Genomic DNA, 20198 nt, shown 5'->3' with positions numbered 1-20198 from the left:
ACATCCACTTGGACTGTGGCTTTCCACTCGGTCCCAATTTCTACGGCTCCCGGCGGCTCACCGGTGGCCAGCCGGAGTTTGAGGAGGTAAAGGCCAGCATCAGCTACGAGATGCTGCAGCTGCAAACGCTCGTCGAGAACGAATTTAGTGCCAAACGGGAGTGCAGCGATGACACCGGGTCCGTCATCGAGATTGAGGTTCCTTCGCAGTACATCGATGTACCGGCCATGGAGGAGCGAACCGGAGGGTGCACTACTGTCGCGGGAAATTATGGCCCAGTGCCAACGGAAGCCCTGCTCCGGTGCCTAGGCGAGATGCTCCCAGTTTACGTGAATGAACCGATGGACGGTACGGAAAACAGTTAACAGGCTCGTTCTATGCGTTTGGCCATTTTCTTATCATTCTATTTCCCATTCCCATCCGTCTATTCCCTAGAAGTGAAAGTCGAGAATGGAGCTGCTGCGGAAAATGGCGTCAGCTGGAAAACGGAAACGGACACTGACGGCGACGTTAAAATAGAAAATTCGTACGACAATGGCACTCCGGAACATGACTTCAAAGCGTCGGTTGACGAGGAACGGAGCCTGTGCTTGGACGTGAATTCGGCCGGTAGGCTAACCGAGTGCGTGCTGAACATAATTAACCCACCGAAGGCCGAATAGGCCGTTCGTATTGAGTCAATATTGCGTCAATAAATTGTACATAACCTTCTCACACACTCTGGTGCTACCGGGAGGTAGCAAGAATCGATCGCCGCCAGAAAACCCGTCCTCTTTGCCAACCTAACGATTGGAGCCGTGGGGACAGAATCACACCACACACACACACACGAGCGCGGGCGCACGCGCCGCGCACTGTTTCACTTTCTTTGGAATGGGAGCCTTTTGGGTTAAATGGGCATATGGGCAGCGCTCCGGCAGGCTGCGGCAACTACTGCATTCTTTACCACCAAACGGTGCGCGACCAACGCAATCGCGCGCGCGCGCGCGCCAAAGAGAATCTAAGGGTGCTGTGCCGTGGTCATCGCGCACTGTTGCAAGCGGCCGAGCTTGCTCCCACCCGCCACCGTTCAGTTCTTTTTGTGTTGTTTTGCCGATGGCAAAGAAGGAGAGAGGGGTCAAGGAATTCAACTCACCTGTGTGCCAAGCACCGAGCACGCACACACACACGCAAAGACGGCCCAGTAACTAGTTCTTCCGATGGCGACCGAGCAGAAATCCCGATTTGTAAACATCACCGGGGTTCGTCGCTTGATCGGTCGCTTCGGTCTTTCGGTCGCATTCCTTGCTGGCGATGGCCGCGGAAGGTGGGCTTTTAGCGCTCGGCTGCAGCAGCATCAGCGAACTGTGAGAGAACTGGAACATGACCAATAAATTAAAGCAAACGATCAACGATCTTCGGGAGCTTTCCCGGTGGTGTATATCGGCCTGGCGCGCGCGCACTTAAAGCTCGTGCTCCAACGTCTCAAGACGCCCGCCCGTCGGGGCGCCCCCTTTCGGAGCTTGTGAGCGTGTGTTTGTGCTCGTGGCCACGACTTGCTGCTGGTGGTGGTTCGCGCGCCGTCTCACATCTGGGGACACGGTCGGTCGGTCGGTCAGATCGTGGCGCAGCGATCGCGAACCCGTCAGTAGTGAGTGAGACTTCTGAGCGACGCGCAGCAACACACTCGCAGTGCGTACGGCCTGTGAACATTAGCCATCGCATCCCCGCTGTGTCCCCTCACCTTTCCGGCGGTAGGTTCGACCTTTTGGCGGCTGCGGCCAGCACGAACCGTGTTCCGCCGCGTCCCGCGTCCCGTGGAGTGTCTCTTTGCGCACAGGTACGACTTTCAACGACTCCCTTGGCTCGGGGGCTCGGCGGGTTTGGTGTGTTGTGGTTGGCGCTACGCATGTGAATTTGAGACGCGGTCTCGCGGACGCCGTTGGAATGTGCCTCGGCGTGGCGTGAAAGGCACATCACCTCGGTGGTGCTGTGACCAAAAGCTCAAGACCAACTGTGCTCGAGTTGGGTGTGTGTGTGTGCGTACGTGAACTGCATCATTTAAAAGGACAGGTGTGCCGGGTCGGGCCGGGTTGCGGTCCGCAAGGAATGCGGTAATTAATTCCGAGCTCGGGAATTGCACCATGCTGACTGGCTGGCTGACTGGCCCGACCGAGCGCCATTAGAAGCCGCGTTGTATGTGTCGTCGTCGTCGGGCGATCGGGCGGTTTTGCGCATCCCGGGTGGAGGGGGATGGGCCCACTCTACACGTCCGTCCGGCATGATCGCTGTTGGCTGCTGTTGCTGGCGCGAAATTCGTCGATCGTTACATCATCAATATTTTTATGCTCACCTTCCCGGGCTTCGCGCGGGACGAGACTCGGGGCCGTCACCGAGCCCCGTACGGCAGGTGAAGCGAGGTGCTTTGCGCACACCTTACACGGCGGCGTAGCGAATCGATAGCGAGCCCCTCCGGTGCTCCGGTGGCGATGTGCGGTTACAGAGTGCGCAGTGCAACATAAGAGCGCACCGCGCCAGCTGCCGAGTGCATCCTCTCGGGGGCACGGGCGCAAAACGCTCAAAAGAGTTACGCAAAGCCGAGATCGCTCCGTACTGCGCCACAGCACCGCACACACAGCGTTGGGTGCGCACGGTGCAGTATCATCGACTCCTTTTTGGGGACGCGATGCGCACATCGTGCTCGAGACACCGAGAGATCGACGGCCCAACGGCGAGGCGAGTCGAATTTGGAAGGCTTAAGACCCTATCGGCTCGGTTGGGTCTGATCGGAGCTGGATGGACGGAGAAAGCGGTCGTCGTCGTCCACGTCGTCTTGGCCCGTATTCCCAGCTCTCGCCCCGTGACAGTCGTATCTTTATTTCACCTGTTGCGGATGCTGCGGCGCTCCTGCGACTTTGAGACGACGACGACGACGATTGCCTTCTTTCCCGTGTTTCCGTGTCGCACTCTTATTTTCGTGGCACTTATTTTTGGCAGTTTTAGCGGCGGCGGCGGCAGGATGGCCGGTGGAAAACCTGTTCCCCCGGTGGCCGCTGGGGGACGTCGTGATTTCGAATCTCTTTCTCCAATCGAATTCCACTCGCGGGAAGGGGACTTTCACGAGCATCCCACAGCGGCGGGGGGTCACAACCGGTTAATGCGCTACGCCCAGAAACCCAGACCCATCTCCGGGGGCCACTTGGTGTGGTGTTGTCACCCAACCCGGGCTCCACCCGGACTCCCGGGCCAATTATTGATATATTCTAATGAGCGGTGCCCGCGGTTCACAGCAAATTCAGGTTCCCCGTCGGACAGGACAGGTTTTTGCTGCTGACGGAATCCGTTCCGCTGGATCGCAAGAACGTTAGAGAGCGTTGCGAATGCTGGCCGCTTGGCAAATTCCACTATCGGTCGGTGTGTCTGTGTGTGTGTGTCTGAGCGCGAGGAGCAGCAGCAGCCTTGAATTGGCGCGATTCGATTCTGGTTCTCTCGGTTTCTCTTTCCTCTGCGGCGGGTGCATATCTCGTGGTGACTCCGTCGCCGTCAGACGTCTAATGCCTCCATGTTGGCGAACATTCGTATAAAATGTCCACCTTTTGCTCGCTGTGTGTGTGTGAGGCACGATTTTATTTGCCTGCCGTGGGCAGTGTGTGATTCGTTTGCTTAAGCAGTTTCTCGTTCGTGGCCAAGTGGCCATAAGAGCTGCTGGCTGGCAAAAGCTTTGAATCGGAATGTGCGCTGCAAAGAAAGGAAATGATTACATCGAGCGCCAAGTGGTAAAACGGGGAAACAACATAAATCATTTCACATCCCACCGACCTTGAAGGGGCCGACACACGGGATTCACTTTCACCAACCGCTCCACGTCTAATGAAGCGGAGGCAATTAGTATTAGAGTGACCAGCGTGCGCGCGCGCGAAGGACCACCTCAGCCATTCATCTCTCGTTTTGGGTCTCTTTTCATGGGCCTTACGCAATGCCCAATGCGCGGCGGTGCTTTTCCGGCGCGCGCGTTCGTCATTATGCCGCAAGCGCGCCACAGAAGCTTTCTCGTTGCGCACTTTAATTACTTCCTTCATGGGAGGCGGCCCGGCTTGAGCTCAGTTTTATCACTTCCATTCCGGATCGATCGCGGTCCGGTGTCAGCAACCACCACCAGGAAGTGCCCATGATCTCTCTCGTTGGCTCCGACAGTGCACAGAATTGTTTTCCATTGATAAGCGAGGAGCAAAGCCAGAATCGGGCACAGGCGAGCCATCAAGGGCACTGCGCCACCTGCGCCAACAGCAACGCGGCTCGGGTCGCATGATCGGGTGCGATGATTTAGTGACCCCGTGGCCGGCCTCAAAGTTGATTACCTCGCGGCGGTGCACCAACGTCGCCATAAAGCCATAAATACAAGCAACAGCACGCCTGTATAAACACCCGATACACACATTTTAAAAGCGGTTGACCACAGCGGCGGCGGCTGCTGCCACTAACGAGGCGGGCGAGCACATCCGAGGTCGCTCCCGCGTCTCTCACGCGGAGGGCCTTCGTGACTCGCGAATCGATCGGTCGGTGTCAAGTGGAAAAAATGACGTGAGATGCAACCTAAAAATGGAAACTGCCATCATCGCCAAGCTCGCCGCTCTCTCGCTCCATCACATGGCCAATTGGCTTTGTCCGTTCCGAGGCCTCGCTTCCGGCGGTGTGACAGTTGATGAGCTGAGCTGGCGCACAAACACACGTGATCGATGCATCGCATCGGCGTCCGTCGGTTGGCCATCGTGATGTGCACATCGTGTGTTGGTTCCGGCTTCAGAGCGTTTAGTTCAGGGCACGTACACGGGCACTAACCTGCAGACGGTTAAAAATAGTAAATTAGTTTTGCGGCGGCGTGTGATAAAACAAGTCGGTACCTAATTTGCCATTTCGCTGGTGAGCCATCGTTTGAGACAACCACTTTCGAGGCCGTTGATTTTGCTATCGGTACCAGCGTTGAGAATCGAACTGCACCATCAAGTCATCCACCTTAAATAAAGTGTAAGAAAAAAGAAACGGAGAAAGTTGTCGCCAGAATCCCTTTCCCATCAATCAGATCGGGTAGTTTTTGGCAAGAGTTTTAAGAAGCAGATCATACTTTTGATCTGCATACAATCTCAGCTACTTCCAATCTCAGCAGCCCATGCGCGTTAAAATTTGACAAACTCGGCACCATCTTTCCGGCACAAGATGGCTCACCGATAGGCGGGCTGCCTGTTTAGGGGCCAATTGAGTCGTTGGCCTGTCGCGCCAGCACCTGCTAGGTGAAATTGATTTGAAAATTGGCCGCATTGGCCGCGTATTTGTATTCCGCTCCGCAGCCACCGGAACTGATTGGCTGCAAGACAAGTGCACCGAGAGAGACCCCGAGAGAGACCCCGAGAGAGAGAGAGAAAAAGAAGACATTAGCTTCTGGCCTGGCACCGCACGCCACCACTGCGCCAGGAAAACAATGAACGAACGGCATGCATTCCGCAACCGCCCCGCGGGGCGCAGGGGAAAAGAAAAGGAAACTTACGTCCCCCGGCGCCATTTCTCTTGGAAAGCATATTCGAAACGCTTCAGCATCTTCAGCACGCTCCTTCGCGCATTTGCATTTACGCCACTGCAACGGATTTAACGTCTTTTCCCGTTCGTTTTTTTCTGTTGCAGCCCACCAGAGATCCAGAGTGTCGAGGTGTTGAGACCGCAGTAGGCTGCCGTTGCCATGTCATCGCCACCCATGAAGCTGAGGAGGTTCGCTTTCGGCAGCGCCGCCTACTAATGAGTTGATCGATTTCATCAAAACTGTGTGGCGGTGCCCCGGTTTTTGATCGACGTCGGCGCCCTTTGCAACCCTCGGCACACGAACGCATGCACCACCGGCCGGTCCGGGTCCAAATTTCGCAACCAACCAGCGGCCCTTTTCACCAACGACGCAGCGCGTGCCCGAGCGTCAGTGTTTCACGTCAGTTTGTGAATCGTGCTGTTTGGAGTGTTGCGTGTGCGTGTCTGTGTGTGGCCCTCGGTGCGATTGGGCGGCGTTTCACAAGGGTCCGCGATCGGATCGAACGATCGGTGGCTACGATAGGATCGGGTGCCGAAGCTGTGTAAAGCCGTGAAGAAAAAGTAAAAGTTGAGCGATCCCGTCCCGTGCGCGCTCTGATCTGATTGTGAGTGAGTGTTGTGGCCACAAAAAAACAAACTGTGACAACTCGAGCACCATGGTGGAGCCCGGCTCTAGGGCGATCCGCTGCGGCATGGTGGGCCTGATCGTGATCGTCGCCTGCCTGCTGCAGGTCGCCGAGGGACACGTTGCCCTAACGTTCCCGCCGGCCCGGAAGTACGACCTGGACTTTCTCGACAACTCCCGCACCAAGGCGCCGTGTGGGATGCCCAAAGGTGAGTCTCCGAAGGTGGTGGGGCCGGGCGGCCTAAAAGCAAGAGAACACGCCCGACCTGCTGTGGAAACCTGTTCGCGAGCCAACGACACGACTAATTTCTCGTTCCCGGTCCGGTCGCGACCGGGTCCCCCGGGCGCGGAAACGGGTCCTGGAACCCGGGGACACCGTGACACCGTGAGCTACTTTTGGCGTTGTCGCGTCCTCTTTTTCACGGCGGCAGGCGGGCGCGCCAGTTTCGCGCTCGCCAGTTTTCCCTTTCATGGCCCATCCCGTAGGTTGGTGTTGTGTTTTGCATAAGATTTGCCTGCCCTCCGCGGGGTGGCCACTTATAGTCCGGATGCTTCGGTCAGGGGCTATGATTATTGCGCGGCTAGATATAAGCGCCGTCCGCTTATGATATCGATCCCCCGGCGGGGAGAGTTATGTTCCGTGCACCGGGACCATTAGCGAGAGCGGTGTGCCAAAAATATTAACCTACTGTCTGACATTCACACGACACACAGCGCTGTGTGACCCACTAACTCAGCGTGAGCGTGCAGCCTGGAACTGGCTGGCTGGCAGCATCGTTCATCATTAGTAACATTAGCGCATCTCTCGGGTGCTGGGTGGAGTGTTTCTTTCTTCCGGGCGCACACCGAGAGTTAATCGTTCTGGAGAGACGGTGGCACCCCGTTTGACACCCGTCTGGAGCCACCGGGGTGGGCGGCGGTATATCCCGTTGTGGCTAATTGTACTGCCGCGACTGTGACTGTGATGAGGATAAATACTGGCATGCTGTCTCTGAGAATGTGTGTCAAACTTCATGATGATATCTTAATTCTTCGACTAAATGTCTTCAATTTCTGAATTGCAATGAAGAATCAACAAGGAACAAACCAGTTTGGTAATGGTGGAAGAAAGCCAAATTACATCATTACCGCTGGGAGATCCTTAATGGACACTTAAAAATCTTGTAATTGGTTTCACAAAGGCGCTCCGCTTCGCTTACCTCATAACAGGTAGATTAGACATTTAGATTTGGAAGCGTAAATAAAGGTATTTGGAGTTGGAGTTTTGGACAACAAAAGTACACAAAGTCGAACAGTGCTCTGTTGGGCTCCTCATTATTCCCAGATTGCTAGGAATGCTAGGCCTCATCCGCAAGCTCCTCACACATTGCTTTCCCTAACCGCCACGCCACGACGTGTGTGGCGCAATCCGATTGCAAACAGCTCCGTCGAACCGCCGTCGTTAAGCGGTGCGATGTTGATGTTGAGTTGAGTTGTCGAAAAAATCACTTATTTCTCGCACCAACACGGGGCTAACTTTCTTTTTTCGCTCGGACGCTCGATCATCGATCGCCAATGAAGATGTGAAATACACTTTGCGACTCGGACTCGGCGTGGACCACGCGGCGGCGTCGGCATAAAAATTTGATTAAAACCCTCCACCGAAATGCCACCAACGATTGCCAACGGCCCAACGGATTGTCCGTGAATTCCACGCGCGCTCTTTTTTCTTCTTGGCTGGGCTTTGCTGATTGAGGGGTAGCTTTGGTTGGTCGTGGAGTCTTTCGCGATCGTTACCGATCGCACTGCACAAAGTGAACAAATAAATGGCTTAGAAAAAAGGGGTGGTAAAGGGGTCAAGAATCGAGGGACCGACACTTCTCACGGTCGGTCAACTGTAGCTGGCGTTCGGGTTCGTGTCCTTGGCGCGTGTCGGCGCGTTGAAGTTTTTCGTTTGGCGCTCGGTTTCGGTTAATATGGCCAGCGTGCTGCGTCCCTTTCAGATCGGTTCACCGCGGCTAGCAGCACCTTTCGGTTTCGGTTTTTTCTAGATGAACATCAGTGGAAGGTCATAGGCACGAGCATAAAGTTTACTTATTTCGATAACATTCACGGTACCTGTCGGGCTACTGGAGACGCTGTGCGAAGATGGCCTCCATTGGCAGATAAAGCGACCGATCACGGTACACACGGTTCAGGTTGGCACAAGTTGAAGGCCAGTAGAAGGAAGGAACGCGGAGGAGGGCCAGCCCACAAACAGTGGGCACACCTTGGCAATGTGTTTGCACCGCCAGGAATGTGGACTTTGGATTGGCACATTGGCACGGCACGGATCGGTGGCTTGCGCAGCTTAGGTTTAGTTCGGTTCGGCGTGTACGGGGGAGCAGACAGCGTGCGCAACACCGTTGGTCCTGCAATAGTAAAAAGTAATGCAAATCGAAACTCGGCGAAGGGTGCTCAAGACCTTCAAATGCGCACTCACCGACCGACTCTGCGCCGCGCTGCCACTCGAACCGTTGTACGCGTTTAATATACTCAGCGATTCAATCAGCGAGCCCACGTGAAACGATCACATGGCACACAGAAGTCGGGACCTCCAAGCCGCGCTCCCTATGGGTTTCAACTTCTCCAACAACACAATCGTATCTCGAGAGAAGAATGTTAGAGAGCCCCACCGTACACCGTACGATCGTTCACCATCCCCGATCACGATCATCAATCATCGGACCTGACAGATGCCCATCCATCTCCACGGAGTCCACGGAGTTTCAGGCCCAAAACGGACGCGTCAAGAAGAGACTGGCGCACCATCTTTGGAGCTAATGTTTGGCCAGCTTGACCACTCCACGGGCTGACCACTTCCTACTCGTACGGCCCCGTGTGGCCTGTGACCTTCACTCACACACACTCACACGCGCTTATTCTGAGTCTATCAGCCAGTGTGCTTTATACCAGTGACCAATAAACCTGTCCTCCAGCCACAAACTGTTGGGGGATATAATTTCGGTACCGTTTTCGCCGTTCGGCCTGGCGCCTGGGCCATAAAGTGAGCAGCAATCGCTGCGCTAAAAGCGGCGCTAAATGTTGCTCACTTGGACAACGGGCCGTGCCATTGCCGTGCCAACCATTGGATTGGATTCGTTCCGTGTGCGGAGGACCTTACCTGACGAGTGGAATTTATTTTAATGTTTTGTCACGCCACGCGAACGGCCATTTGTGGTGGTCACCGGGAGCCACATAACCTCCCCATCAGTACGTGGCGTTGGCGTCGGGTGGGCTGAACCTTCAGGGGTCCCCTGCACCGGTTCCAGCATTGAATTAATGGAACGAATAATTGCTGCTGACCCGTCGTTGGTTGAAGGTGAAGGGCGATCTGACGTGGGTCGGTGGGACATCACTGCTGTCGATTATGGCCACGGAAGCATAATTGGAGCACAACCACCACCAGGTACAGGCTTTTTTGTCATTTTTTGTCAAGAAAATGAGTGGCACGTTCACTGAGGTGACTCAACGATCGATCGATCGATCGATTTGTAATTTAAAACACAAGCAATCACGCCCACTGCTGGCTTAAGCGTTAAGGGTGGGCCGAAGGCGCTGAACCACGCGGCAGAAAAACAATGCACCGCACACCGTAACAACAATGGCGCTGCTGCTTCCTGCAGAGTCGGCCCCCGGATTCTGATTCCGCGCCACTCGTTGTGGCGGAGAGGCTGACGGTGTGGTGTCGGTCTTGCATAATCCAGACCGCGCGGCCAAAGGAGCACCGTGTTCTATGAATTCTAATTTTATGCATCCAAAGAAGGTCTGTCTCTGTCGCACCCTAATCCACCTACAGACGGCGGCCAAGAAAATGCAAAGCACTCCCCGTGCAGGAGCGGGCCGAGCCGAGGCGAAACAATAGAATATTTAATACTAATTTACCACCGAACCATTGCGACTCTCTCTCTGTTCCTGTTTGCTGTTACCAGATTTGTGCCAGCTTCCGGGGTCGCTTTGGCCTGAATGTCTTCGCTGATCACCATCATAACAGCACGTCTTATCTTGGTTCCCTCTCTCTCTCCCGTTGCAGGTTCACTGAAGACGTCGTTCATCGAGGGCAGCACGTTTAACGTCTCGTGGCATCTGGCGTACCCGCACCGGGTAAGTGTCGACGGTCGCACGGGTCGCGCTCGGAAAGCCGAAAGAAATATGCATTTTAATAGCTCACCGCCATTTTGATCACTAAATCGAATCCGGGAGCTGCCAGAAAAGAAACCCCGCGCGACACGCGCGCACGGTCTTTTAACGCGGCGACCGCAACGGGACTCGGCGAACGGCCCAATAATCATTGTCATTGTTCTGCCAGTTCTGCGCGGCCTTTCTTTCGCGCGCGGCTAACGGAACTTTCAGCGCGCCACCCGGAGTTGGAGTCGAATTCTCGATCAATTATCCGGGTCCGGGCTACTGAACCGTGCGAGAGAATTAGCGACGGCACCCGACAGCGAGATGTCGTCGCGCCGTTTCCGTCCCGTTTTCGAAGCCATCCGGTGTGGTGGGAAGTGGTCCAAAAATCTCCAGCCTTCAGCACAATAATGATGCAAGGCTTTGTGCCAGTTGGTGTGCGCTCCAGTTCGTCCCCGCGCGGTTATTTAGTCTGGTCCAGACCCGAAAAGGTGGTAATATATTTCGGTCGAGGTCGCTTCAAGCGGACATCATATCGCACATCCCAAAACCGGCCACCAGTTAGCAAGCTTTCCATCGAACGGCCAGTGTCCCTCGGGCCCCGGGTGGGGTGTGAAAATGGGTTAAAAATAGTTTACACCATCGGGCGCGCGTGACCGAAACCGAAGTGTCCGATCGAGTTGTTATGCTGCCGCCGCTTCTGATGATGCCTCTTCCAATTATCGATCGATCGGTTCGATTGGCAATCAATGTTTTCCTTCGTTCGTTCGTTCGTTCGGTTGGCCACTTATCGGCCGGCAGGTAATTGAAAATTGCGTAACGGAGCGTGCCACAGCGAGTGGTGGCTCCCTCTGTTGGTCGAATTTATTTGGACGATCTATGATGGAGTGCGTTTCGAATGCGTTGATTACCTAACTGGAAGGACCCATTGGAAGTTTCTAAAGAAAGTGGAGTCCACTGTGGCCCAGGAGCCCAGCCCCTGTGCTGGCTCCGCACAGTAGTGCACCGAGTAGCCACGTCAGCCACGGAATCGTCAGGCCACCGGTCACGGCACCACCATTGGGCGGAGGTGTAGTCGTAGGATCGGGTGGTGGCGTTACCACGATGGCCGAGAAGGGTTTGCTGTTGCAGCCCCGGAACAGGCACACCTCGCAGGTGCCGATACCGGCACACTCCACCTCCTTGGCGGCCGTCGAACACTTGCGCACGGTATCACCGTCCGAGTGGACGATCGTGTAGCACTTGTTGGCCACGTCGTACTGCGGACAGGTCGGTGCCTGCTGCGCCGTTTGGGCCGCCTGACACGACGCCCCGTCGGTCCGCGAGTCACACTGGAAGCAGGTGATTGGGGCGACCGGGTACTGGACCGTGTTGCAGTTGCCGCTCCTTCCGGACCGACACACGATGCAGTCCTCCCCGCGGGCACACTTGTCCCGTTCGGTCCCCGCCAGATCCGACAGACAACCACGCTCCGTGAGGCTGGTCAGGGTGCCGACGGCCGTGAGCCTCGTGTAGCAGGCAGCGTTGGCCGGATCGGCACAAGGTTCTGCCGCTATTTGAAGTGCCTGCTCCTGGCACAGAGGGTTCAGTGAGCTACGGCACTGGACGCAGCTACTGGACGTGCCAAAAGTCGCGGGGTCATTACAGCCCGCCGTGCCACACATCTGGCAGAGACCGGCAGGATTCGGGCTGAGGCACGTCGCCTGTTCCGACTCCGACAGGGCACTGCGACAATCGAGGCGCAACAGTTGACCATCGGTGGACGTCTGCACGATGCACGCATCGTTGGCTGTGTACTGTGGACAATACTCGAGCCGGATGTCCTGGTGCGACACACAGGGAGGACTCGTGCAACGGTAGCACTGGAGGCGGGCCGAAGGAAAGTTCCCGGTGTTGCACCGGTTGGTGGAGCACCGCTGACAGGCAGTGCTACCGGTTGTCGGACACACCTGGGACACCTCCGGCGGCATACTGGCCAGGCAGCCCCGCCGGGTGATCGGCTTTCCGTCCACCGTCACGATCGCCGAGGCACACGTCGCGCAACGCTCGAATGTCCCGAGGGCGGCCGGGTTTGTGGCACACCGGACATCGGTGCCGGAGTCACACGACCTTCGGAGAAAGGGGCAAACAAGTTAGACGAGTGGAGGTTTCCGGCCCGGAACGGAAGTGTACCGCTTACAGGCATTCGACGTAGTCGAAAGTGATCTCGGCCGCGTTGCAACCGTCGGTGCCGCAGAACCGACACCGATTGCTGTTGGCGGCGCAAAAGCTGCGTTCCGTCTCGGTCAGCAGCGATCGGCAGGTGCGCTTGCGGGTGCCACTCTGTAGCAGCTGGACACAATCGTCCCACGGATCGGGACAGTACGCGTTGGCCTCGGTGCCCACGGTACACCGGCGGCGATCGCTCGGGAAGAGCTTCGAATTGCAACCGGCACCATCGTTCTCTATGCCGCACGTGGCGCAGTACCGTCCGTCTTCTCCGCACGCCACCAGATCGGCTTCCCCGCTAATGCAGCCCCGCTCTGTGACCGTGCCAACCTGCAGGTGGGACAGAAAGTGATCAGATCGCGAACTCTGAGTCCACGGAGGACGTGCGGTGCGTACAATTCTAGTCAGACACTGCCCATCGGCGAGAAGTTCCGTGCTGGGCGCAGGACACTGCACCGGCTGTAACGCTCCCGCGGTGGGATTCACGCACGCTGCGTCCTTGACCGACGAACAGGACAGGCAACGATGATCGGACCGGGCCTGTAGGTTGCACTCGGAACCACTGCAAACCTCACACGGGCTGTCGGGCACTCCACCCGCCCTACACTGGACCGCTTCTTCCGCGGTCAGCTCCGAGACGCAACCACGCCGGGAGGGATTAACTAAAACGGCAAACGGAAAGGGAAGTATAATGGCTAGCAGTACTTGGGCACACGGGTCACACTTACACCCGGTGAAGGAACTGTAGCAATCGTCGTCGAACAGCCGGCAGAGGGTGAGCTGAGCGGCCGACTTGAGGCAGCCGGTTCCGTCGCATCGGTAGCAGCGCCGCTGGGTGGTGGCATCGAACGGAACCCCATTGCACAGCCGGTTCCCACAGAAGGCGCACTGGGCCGGGTTGGCGAGACAGTAGGCGACATCGGCCGAGGTCATGGCCTTTTCGCACGATTTCATCACATTCCCTGCGGTCGATAAGAGAGGAAGATCTGCGTTAAATCGGGGTGTACGGCCTCCGGACGGTGCCGTCCTACCGTTGCTCCGCTGCACGGTGGCGCACGTATCGTACGGGTCGTCGCAGGTCACTGTTGTGGACGCTTCACTGTTGCAGGTGGCCCCATCGCACGCCACGCACTGCTGCCGGCCGGCCGGGAACTCTGCCGCATTGCAGCCGGGCCCGGTGCACGTTGCACACCCGATGCCACCGCACTCGTCCACGGTCCGTTGCGAGGTAATACAGCCTCGCTCGGTAACGGTTCCGATCTGAAGGCAGAGGAGACACTGTAAGCTCGCACTCCTGAGAGGCGGCACTCTGAGGCTTACCACACGATTGTAGCACTGCGCTGCCGTTAGATCGACCCCGGTGGCCATCGGACATTGCGCTGCCACCAGGCTACTTGGATCCGTCACACACTCGGCGCTGGTCAGCGAGGAGCACACCAAACAGCGATGCTGTGGGCTTCCGGCGTCGTTGCAAAGATCCGGAGACACACACGTCACACAGTCGGGCCCCGTACAGGCCGTCGGGGCCGCAGCGGCCGTTAGACAGCCACGCTCCGTTGCTAAAACTAAAGAACACACGCACCTCAGTAGGCAATCAGTTATCGGATCACCACCACACAGAGAAGCGCTCGAAGCTTACGGTTCGTGGCGTCAAAACGGGAGAAACACACATCGTCCGCATTGGCACACGTCGTGGTGGCACCAGCGGTGGCCAGTTTCGAACAACTCTCGGCACTGCAACTGTAGCACTGAAGCGCTTCGACGCCGGTCCAAAATGACAGGCTCAGTAGCGCTGTGAGTAGTAATCGAAGCAGCTGCATCCGCTTGGTCGCCATGGTGATACGGCCGTCGGTAGTAAACTTTCCGATCGGGTCGGCCCGAGGCGCTATTTATAACCAGCCGCCACCAGAAGGGCTCTGAAGTGCTGCGCTCGCTTATCACCGTGGGCAGCGCGCCGGGGATACCAAAATTTACCTTTCGATAAAATGCGGGCAACGCGCTCCACGATAGCAGCGCACAATGTCGTCCCGAAACAGCAATGTAGAGTGTGAGGGTCAATATTTTTCTCATGCTCATGCTCTTCTCTGTTTCCCGCAGGGTGGCTTCCGGTTGGAGGTACTCGACACCAAGGAGAAACCGGTGCTGAACCTGACACCGAGCAGCAAAGAGAAGCGCTTCGTGCGTGACGACGCCACGTAAGTTCACGAGTCTGGTTCTGGCAACCCTCGGAAGCTGGAGGTCCGGCTCTGTACATTTCTCGATTTGTCGGACTTTACAGGGCACAGCAGTACCAGGTAGCGTTGCCGAGGAACTTTACGTGCCGCGACTGTACGCTGCGATTGGTGCGGCAAGCGGACGAATGGGGCGGCAACTACCGGTTCTGGTCGTGCGCCGACGTGGACATTGTGCCGCGCCGGGAACACCACGAGACCTGCTCCGGTCACGGGAAGTCCATCGCGCGGTGCAAGTGCGACCGGAAGTACTACGGCCAGCGGTGCGAGTTCTGGGACGAGTGCGTCGCCAACCAGGACTGCGGCATCCAGGGTACGTGCGTGGACCTGGGAGGAACGTCGATGCCGCGCCGCCAATGCTACTGCCGGCTCGGGTGGTACGGTGCCGGGTGTAACAAAAGTAAGTACAGGGTGACTTCCGCGGGTCAGTAGAGTCAGGGGTCACTAACAACCTTCCGTCACCAGAATCGCCCATCAAGTCGACCGACATCGATTACTCGGTGTACAAGGCCAAGATCCTGTCACCGGACCTGAACGTGTACTGGCGCGTGCTGAAGGATCAGGCCGAGATCGAGGTGGTGCTCAAGGTGAACGGGACGTCGTGGGTTGCCCTCGGCTGGAGACCCCGCAAGCTGACGGCCGAATGTAAGAACTTTCCTCTGATCGGTGGAACCCCTGCGGCCGAACCCGAACCGGCCGTTGAACCCACTTCGGAACCAGGTAATTGCCGGAACGGTAGCTCGGCTCGTGTCGGTCAACACCTTGTGTCTGATGCGCGTTTGCTCTCTCGTTCCCAGAACCCAAGTCCGAACCGGAACCGGGAGCAGAACCGGGGGCCGAGCCGGGCGCCGAACCAGGAGCAGAGCCAGGTACGTTGCGTGGAATGACACGCGTAGAGTGTGTCGGTCAATATTTGCCCAGTGCTGATCGCAACGCGCGGTCGGTCCCCGCTCGAGTGTAAAGCAAAGAGCAATTACGGCAACTTGAGCCCAGTGGAGTCATTGAGCAGTGGCGGGTGTTGTTGTTTTGTTTGTGGCAACCCATTCATTGGTCAATTCTTGTGTGTGTTTCATTGCAGAGCCCAAATCTGAACCGGAACCGGGCGCAGAACCTAGCTCGGAACCGGGTAGGTGTCCACGAGTTGAGCGCGAAATTACTCGGACATCATACTGAGTTTTCTGCAATCTATTCTTTCCAGAACCGAAAAGTGAACCAGAGCCCGGTGCAGAGCCGGCGTCGGAACCGGAGCCCGCCGGAGAACCTTCATCGGAGCCAACACCAGGTAGTCCCTCCCCGCAAGTCACTCTGGTCCACGATGAAACTAATACCGTTTTGAACTCCCCTTCATTGTAGAACCCAAAAGCGAGCCAGAGCCGGGAGCAGAACCAGGAGCGGAACCAGGTTCGTATGGGGTTTGACGGATAGGTCATTTGGGACGCCCTCTAACGCCCCTGTTTTCTGTGTAGAAACCAAATCGGAACCCGAACCAACGGGCGAGCCCGAACCGGACAGTGTTACGGCGGAACCAACCGCGGAGCCGAAAACTGGCGGTAAGCGGAAGGCCCGTGCCGTACCGTCGGCCGAACCCGAACCAAAGTCCGAACCCGAGCCCAAATCCGAACCGGCCTCGGAACCAACGGCCAAGCCAAAACCCAAAGCAGGTCCGCAGCAGCAAACCCCGAAGCTGAAGCTGAATCCTTACACACCGCGCCACGACTTCAACCCGATGGACTGTACGGACATCGTGATCGGGACGGCGCGGGGCGAGAACCACCGGGTCTGGGACTACTACACCCGTGACCGGTCGACACCACGGGTGGACAGTTTCTGGGGCGGAAAGTCGGACCTCACGGCTACCGGGGGCTTCGAAAAAGACGGCGTCACTACGATCGTGTTCCGCCGGAAGCTGGACGCCAGCGAGCCGACCGATCACGCGATCGTGGACGATCTGATGCACGTGATCTGGGCCCGGGGTCAGGAGCCGGGTGCGTATGTGCACTCGCCACCGTCGGGCGTCGAGAAGGAGGCGGCATCGGTGCCGGACTTTTACCAGCCGGACGAGCTGAAGTACCACGGCCACCGCAGTCAGCGGGGCGTGACACAGATCAACTTCCTGGAGGATGAACCGAAGGTGGTGCCGGTGGTGGCAAGGACAAACGGGTCGCCAGTCGCGGAGGGAGAGCCGGTTCCGGCGAGCGAAGGAGTGATCGTACCGGCCGGACCGGTTGGCCACGAGCTGGACAACGAGTGCCACGGGTTCTACAAGTTCCCGCGTACCTGCGATCCGGAGCAGGCCAACTGCGAGTACTTCCTCAGCTGGCAGACGGTGGCCCGTGGCGATGCCGTACACTTCCACTTGGAGACGAAGAACACGGCCACGTGGACCGGGGTCGGGTTTAGTGACGATCAGAAAATGTCCCAAACCGACGCCATCATCGGGTGGGTGGACAAGAGCGGCCGCCCGTTCCTGATGGACACCTGGATCAACGGGTACTCGGCACCGAAGCTGGACGATCGGCAGGACCTGTACAACGCATCCGGAGCGATCCAGAATGGGCGCACGGTGCTGGACTTTACGCGCAAGCGCATCACGGGCGACGACTCGGATCTGGACTTTACCGAGGAACGCTGCCTGTACCTGATGTTCCCGATCGAGGGCGGTGCGTTCAATCCGGTCAACAAGAAGCTCGGCAAGCACGGCTCGGTCCCGGTCGTCACCGATACGCGCGTATGCATCAAGTCGTGCGCGAAGCAGTTCGAACAGTTGGCCACGATGGCCGCAACACCGGTGGTCGATCGGCTTGCGTACGGTGCGTCGATCAAGCTGACGAACCTGGCCAGTGGGTTCCAGGTGCCCGCAAGCGGAAGCCCCGAGCACCGGGATCTGTCCAAGTCCGTCACGGAGACGTTCAACGGGGTGCTGAAACAGGTGCCCGGTTTCTACAGGACCGATGTGCAGGACTTTGAAAAGTAAGTCTGAAGGTAATTCCGTGACGATTAACGATTAACGATGTTAAACGACTCGCGTGGTTGCAGAATGGCCGATGGAAGCGTCGTGGTGAAGATGAACATTCTCGTCGATAAGGACCAGAAGAATGGCAGCCGGAACGTGCTGGCTGACGATCCGGCCAAGCTCGAGCAGACCATCCACAACCTGATGGTGAACAATCTGTCCTCGGGCAAGGTTGGTACGTTCTCCGTGGATCCAACGTACCTGGAGTTTACGCAGCTGGAAGGTGAGTTGCCGGGACGGTTCCCTCTTTCGAACAGAAATAACTCGATTCCCGATATCGCAGGACAAGCCACAGCCCCGAAGGAGGAGGACGAGCTGCTGCCGGCCGGTGTGCGGCTCTACCTGATCCTCGGTTGCATCGCCGGTCTGGTGCTGATCGCGATCATTCAGGCAACCTGTACGATCGTGAACACGCGAAGAAGTAACCGATTGAAGGTAGGTGTTCCCTGGGAGTGGCTAACAGGAGATGGCTAATGGAATTGTATCTCTCCCGGGTGACTCAGGACCAACTGATTCCCAACTCGGCCTGGAAGGACTACTCGTCCAACACCAACTACGCGTTCGACAATTTCGAGGCGGAGTCGAAGGGTCACCACCACAAGGGCCGCTCGTCCGGAGACCGTGGGGGCTACAGCAACGGTAATAGCCAGCAGACGACCCTGCAGATGTCGCACTCACCGAACAAGTCGCAGTACTACGAGATCGACCGAACGGACGGTGGTCACGGGATGCCGACGCACCCGCGGGGAGATCCTCGGAACGGTAGTTCGGCGTACGGGGGGCCATACCCGCCATCCGGACAGCCTCGTCACGGATACGACCGGACTGGCGACCGCTCCACGTCGTACGCCGATCGAGCGTACTCTTTGCCACGGCCGATGCACCAGCAACAAATGCAGCACCATCAACAGCAGCAGCAGCAACAACACCATCATCAACAGATGCAATCGCAGCGCCCCGGCAATGACTACTACACGCAGGATCGTCGCGGAAAGTCCGCACGTGGATCGCAACCCTCCGGCGGCAACGGAAGTCACTACGCGGGCCAGTCTGGCAATGGACATCACCCACAGCACCAGCAGCAGCAGCAGCAGCGATCCGTTCCGGACTCGTCCGATCTGTACTTCACACCGACCCAGCGGAAGTACTCCGGCGAGGTCGTCCGAGTGTTTGTCGACTACAACAAGGACAAGAAGTAAACGAAGAACAGTGGTAGCAGGTAGTAGGTGGCCTCCCCCCGGTGGGGTGGTCTTTACGATGACGATGACGATGTGGAGGAGTTCCCATTTTCACCACAAACTTTCTGAACACACACACACGCAAACATTCATTACCGCGACGGAGATATGTAGGTAGGAGAGCAGGAGTAACTCGTTGGAAGCAACACTCCTCGAAGAGAGCGAGAGAGAGAGAGAGAGAGAGAGAGCGCCGTAGAGAGTCCTCAGAGTCAACCAACCAGTCCGCCGAATATTACGTGTACATACTATGTTTTATTATTATTATTTTCGGAACATTGTTTTCTTGATTTTACGATAAGTACGGCAGCCGACCGCAGCGCATGTCCGCGTGGCCACAGTAGAGAGTTAGTGGGGGGGTCCTTCGTGTAGAGTTCTTTTAATCGACATTTTATTCTGTACAGTGGACACGCACAGTCTGTAGAGTAGCCCCAGGAAACCCTTAAAGCAGGTCTTTCACCTTCCTCTAATTCCCAGGCCCATTAGGAGCTCCATCATTCTTATTATTCACCGTCAGACTTCCTGGTGGGCCTCTCCTGTGTGAGGAGTTAAATAATAGTAGGGTCATTACAGCATCAGCAACCGCAACTTGGGAGGGTCGATAGCAAGAGTAAGCTTCCCTTCCGTCCTCCCGAAATGCTGGGCTACTTTCTAAGCCGAGAAACAAAAGAATCAACGGCTGCCGCATATCGGATGCGAGATGCGAGGGATAATCCAGCCGAACCAGACGAGTTGCCAGTTGCGAGTTGCGTCCACCGTCGCGGCCAGGATCCATATTTTAATCGCTTCGCTCTCGTACACCACACAATAGAGAGGCGGTCGAACAACAAATAAAAGCCGGACACACAACGAACCAGTAGCCAGTACAGTAAGGTGTGATCTTTGTGTTTTTCTCGGGGCGCTCGGGCTTGAGGACGGGGCTTGATTGATCGTTTGCGATCGCGCTCGATTGCCGAAAATAGGCGCTGAGCAAGCGAAAGTAAATGGGATCATTATCTTTGTCATAGCCGTCAGGACAGGAGGATCGTTCGATGTTCGAGCTGCGCGAAGGATCGCTGCTGCTGCTGTTGCTGCCGCGGTATCGCTTTTCATATCGGTCGTTGCGCAACCGCACCGTTTACGTTGGAGCATGTGGAATGCGGCATGCTACTTTTACTTCTTTTCACCACCGTGGAGTCTCTGCGAAAAAATGT

General features: G+C 56.9%; 2 protein-coding genes across 2 annotated transcripts; one reads left to right on the top strand and one right to left on the bottom strand.

The window, feature by feature from the left end:
- Positions 1-6195: 6195 nt before the first annotated feature.
- Positions 6196-19861, top strand: LOC128268851 (uncharacterized). The gene is made up of 13 exons (XM_053006126.1): positions 6196-6384; positions 10227-10297; positions 14624-14721; positions 14805-15157; positions 15223-15477; positions 15555-15626; positions 15836-15883; positions 15956-16039; positions 16111-16158; positions 16224-17727; positions 17794-17993; positions 18054-18205; positions 18274-19861. The coding sequence occupies exons 1-13, from the start codon at positions 6207-6209 to the stop codon at positions 18967-18969; spliced, it is 3759 nt and encodes a 1252-aa protein (XP_052862086.1). The 5' UTR covers positions 6196-6206; the 3' UTR covers positions 18970-19861.
- Positions 10886-14371, bottom strand: LOC128268852 (uncharacterized). Its single transcript, XM_053006127.1, has 7 exons — positions 14166-14371; positions 13847-14091; positions 13558-13786; positions 13255-13488; positions 12923-13188; positions 12498-12856; positions 10886-12427 (listed from the first exon to the last, which is right to left on the bottom strand). The coding sequence occupies exons 1-7, from the start codon at positions 14359-14361 to the stop codon at positions 11257-11259; spliced, it is 2700 nt and encodes an 899-aa protein (XP_052862087.1). The 5' UTR covers positions 14362-14371; the 3' UTR covers positions 10886-11256.
- Positions 19862-20198: the final 337 nt, after the last annotated feature.

This window comes from Anopheles cruzii, chromosome 2, assembly GCF_943734635.1.
Source record: "Anopheles cruzii chromosome 2, idAnoCruzAS_RS32_06, whole genome shotgun sequence".
Lineage (NCBI taxonomy): Eukaryota > Metazoa > Arthropoda > Insecta > Diptera > Culicidae > Anopheles > Anopheles cruzii.
The sequence above is the reverse complement of the archived record's forward strand: the minus strand, read 5'-3'. Positions and strand labels throughout refer to the sequence as shown.

Excerpts from the sequence above, each read along its gene's own strand:
- LOC128268851 (XM_053006126.1), top strand. The coding sequence starts at position 6,207 with ATGGTGGAGCCCGGCTCTAGGGCGATCCGCTGCGGCATGGTGGGCCTG. Across the intron at positions 14,722-14,804 it reads TTCGTGCGTGACGACGCCAC|GGCACAGCAGTACCAGGTAG; the intron begins GTAAGTTCACGA and ends CGGACTTTACAG. Across the intron at positions 15,884-15,955 it reads AGAACCTAGCTCGGAACCGG|AACCGAAAAGTGAACCAGAG; the intron begins GTAGGTGTCCAC and ends TATTCTTTCCAG.
- LOC128268852 (XM_053006127.1), bottom strand. The coding sequence starts at position 14,361 with ATGGCGACCAAGCGGATGCAGCTGCTTCGATTACTACTCACAGCGCTA. Across the intron at positions 13,189-13,254 it reads CTACAGTTCCTTCACCGGGT|TTAATCCCTCCCGGCGTGGT; the intron begins GTAAGTGTGACC and ends TTGCCGTTTTAG. Across the intron at positions 12,857-12,922 it reads GGCAGTGTCTGACTAGAATT|GTTGGCACGGTCACAGAGCG; the intron begins GTACGCACCGCA and ends TCCCACCTGCAG.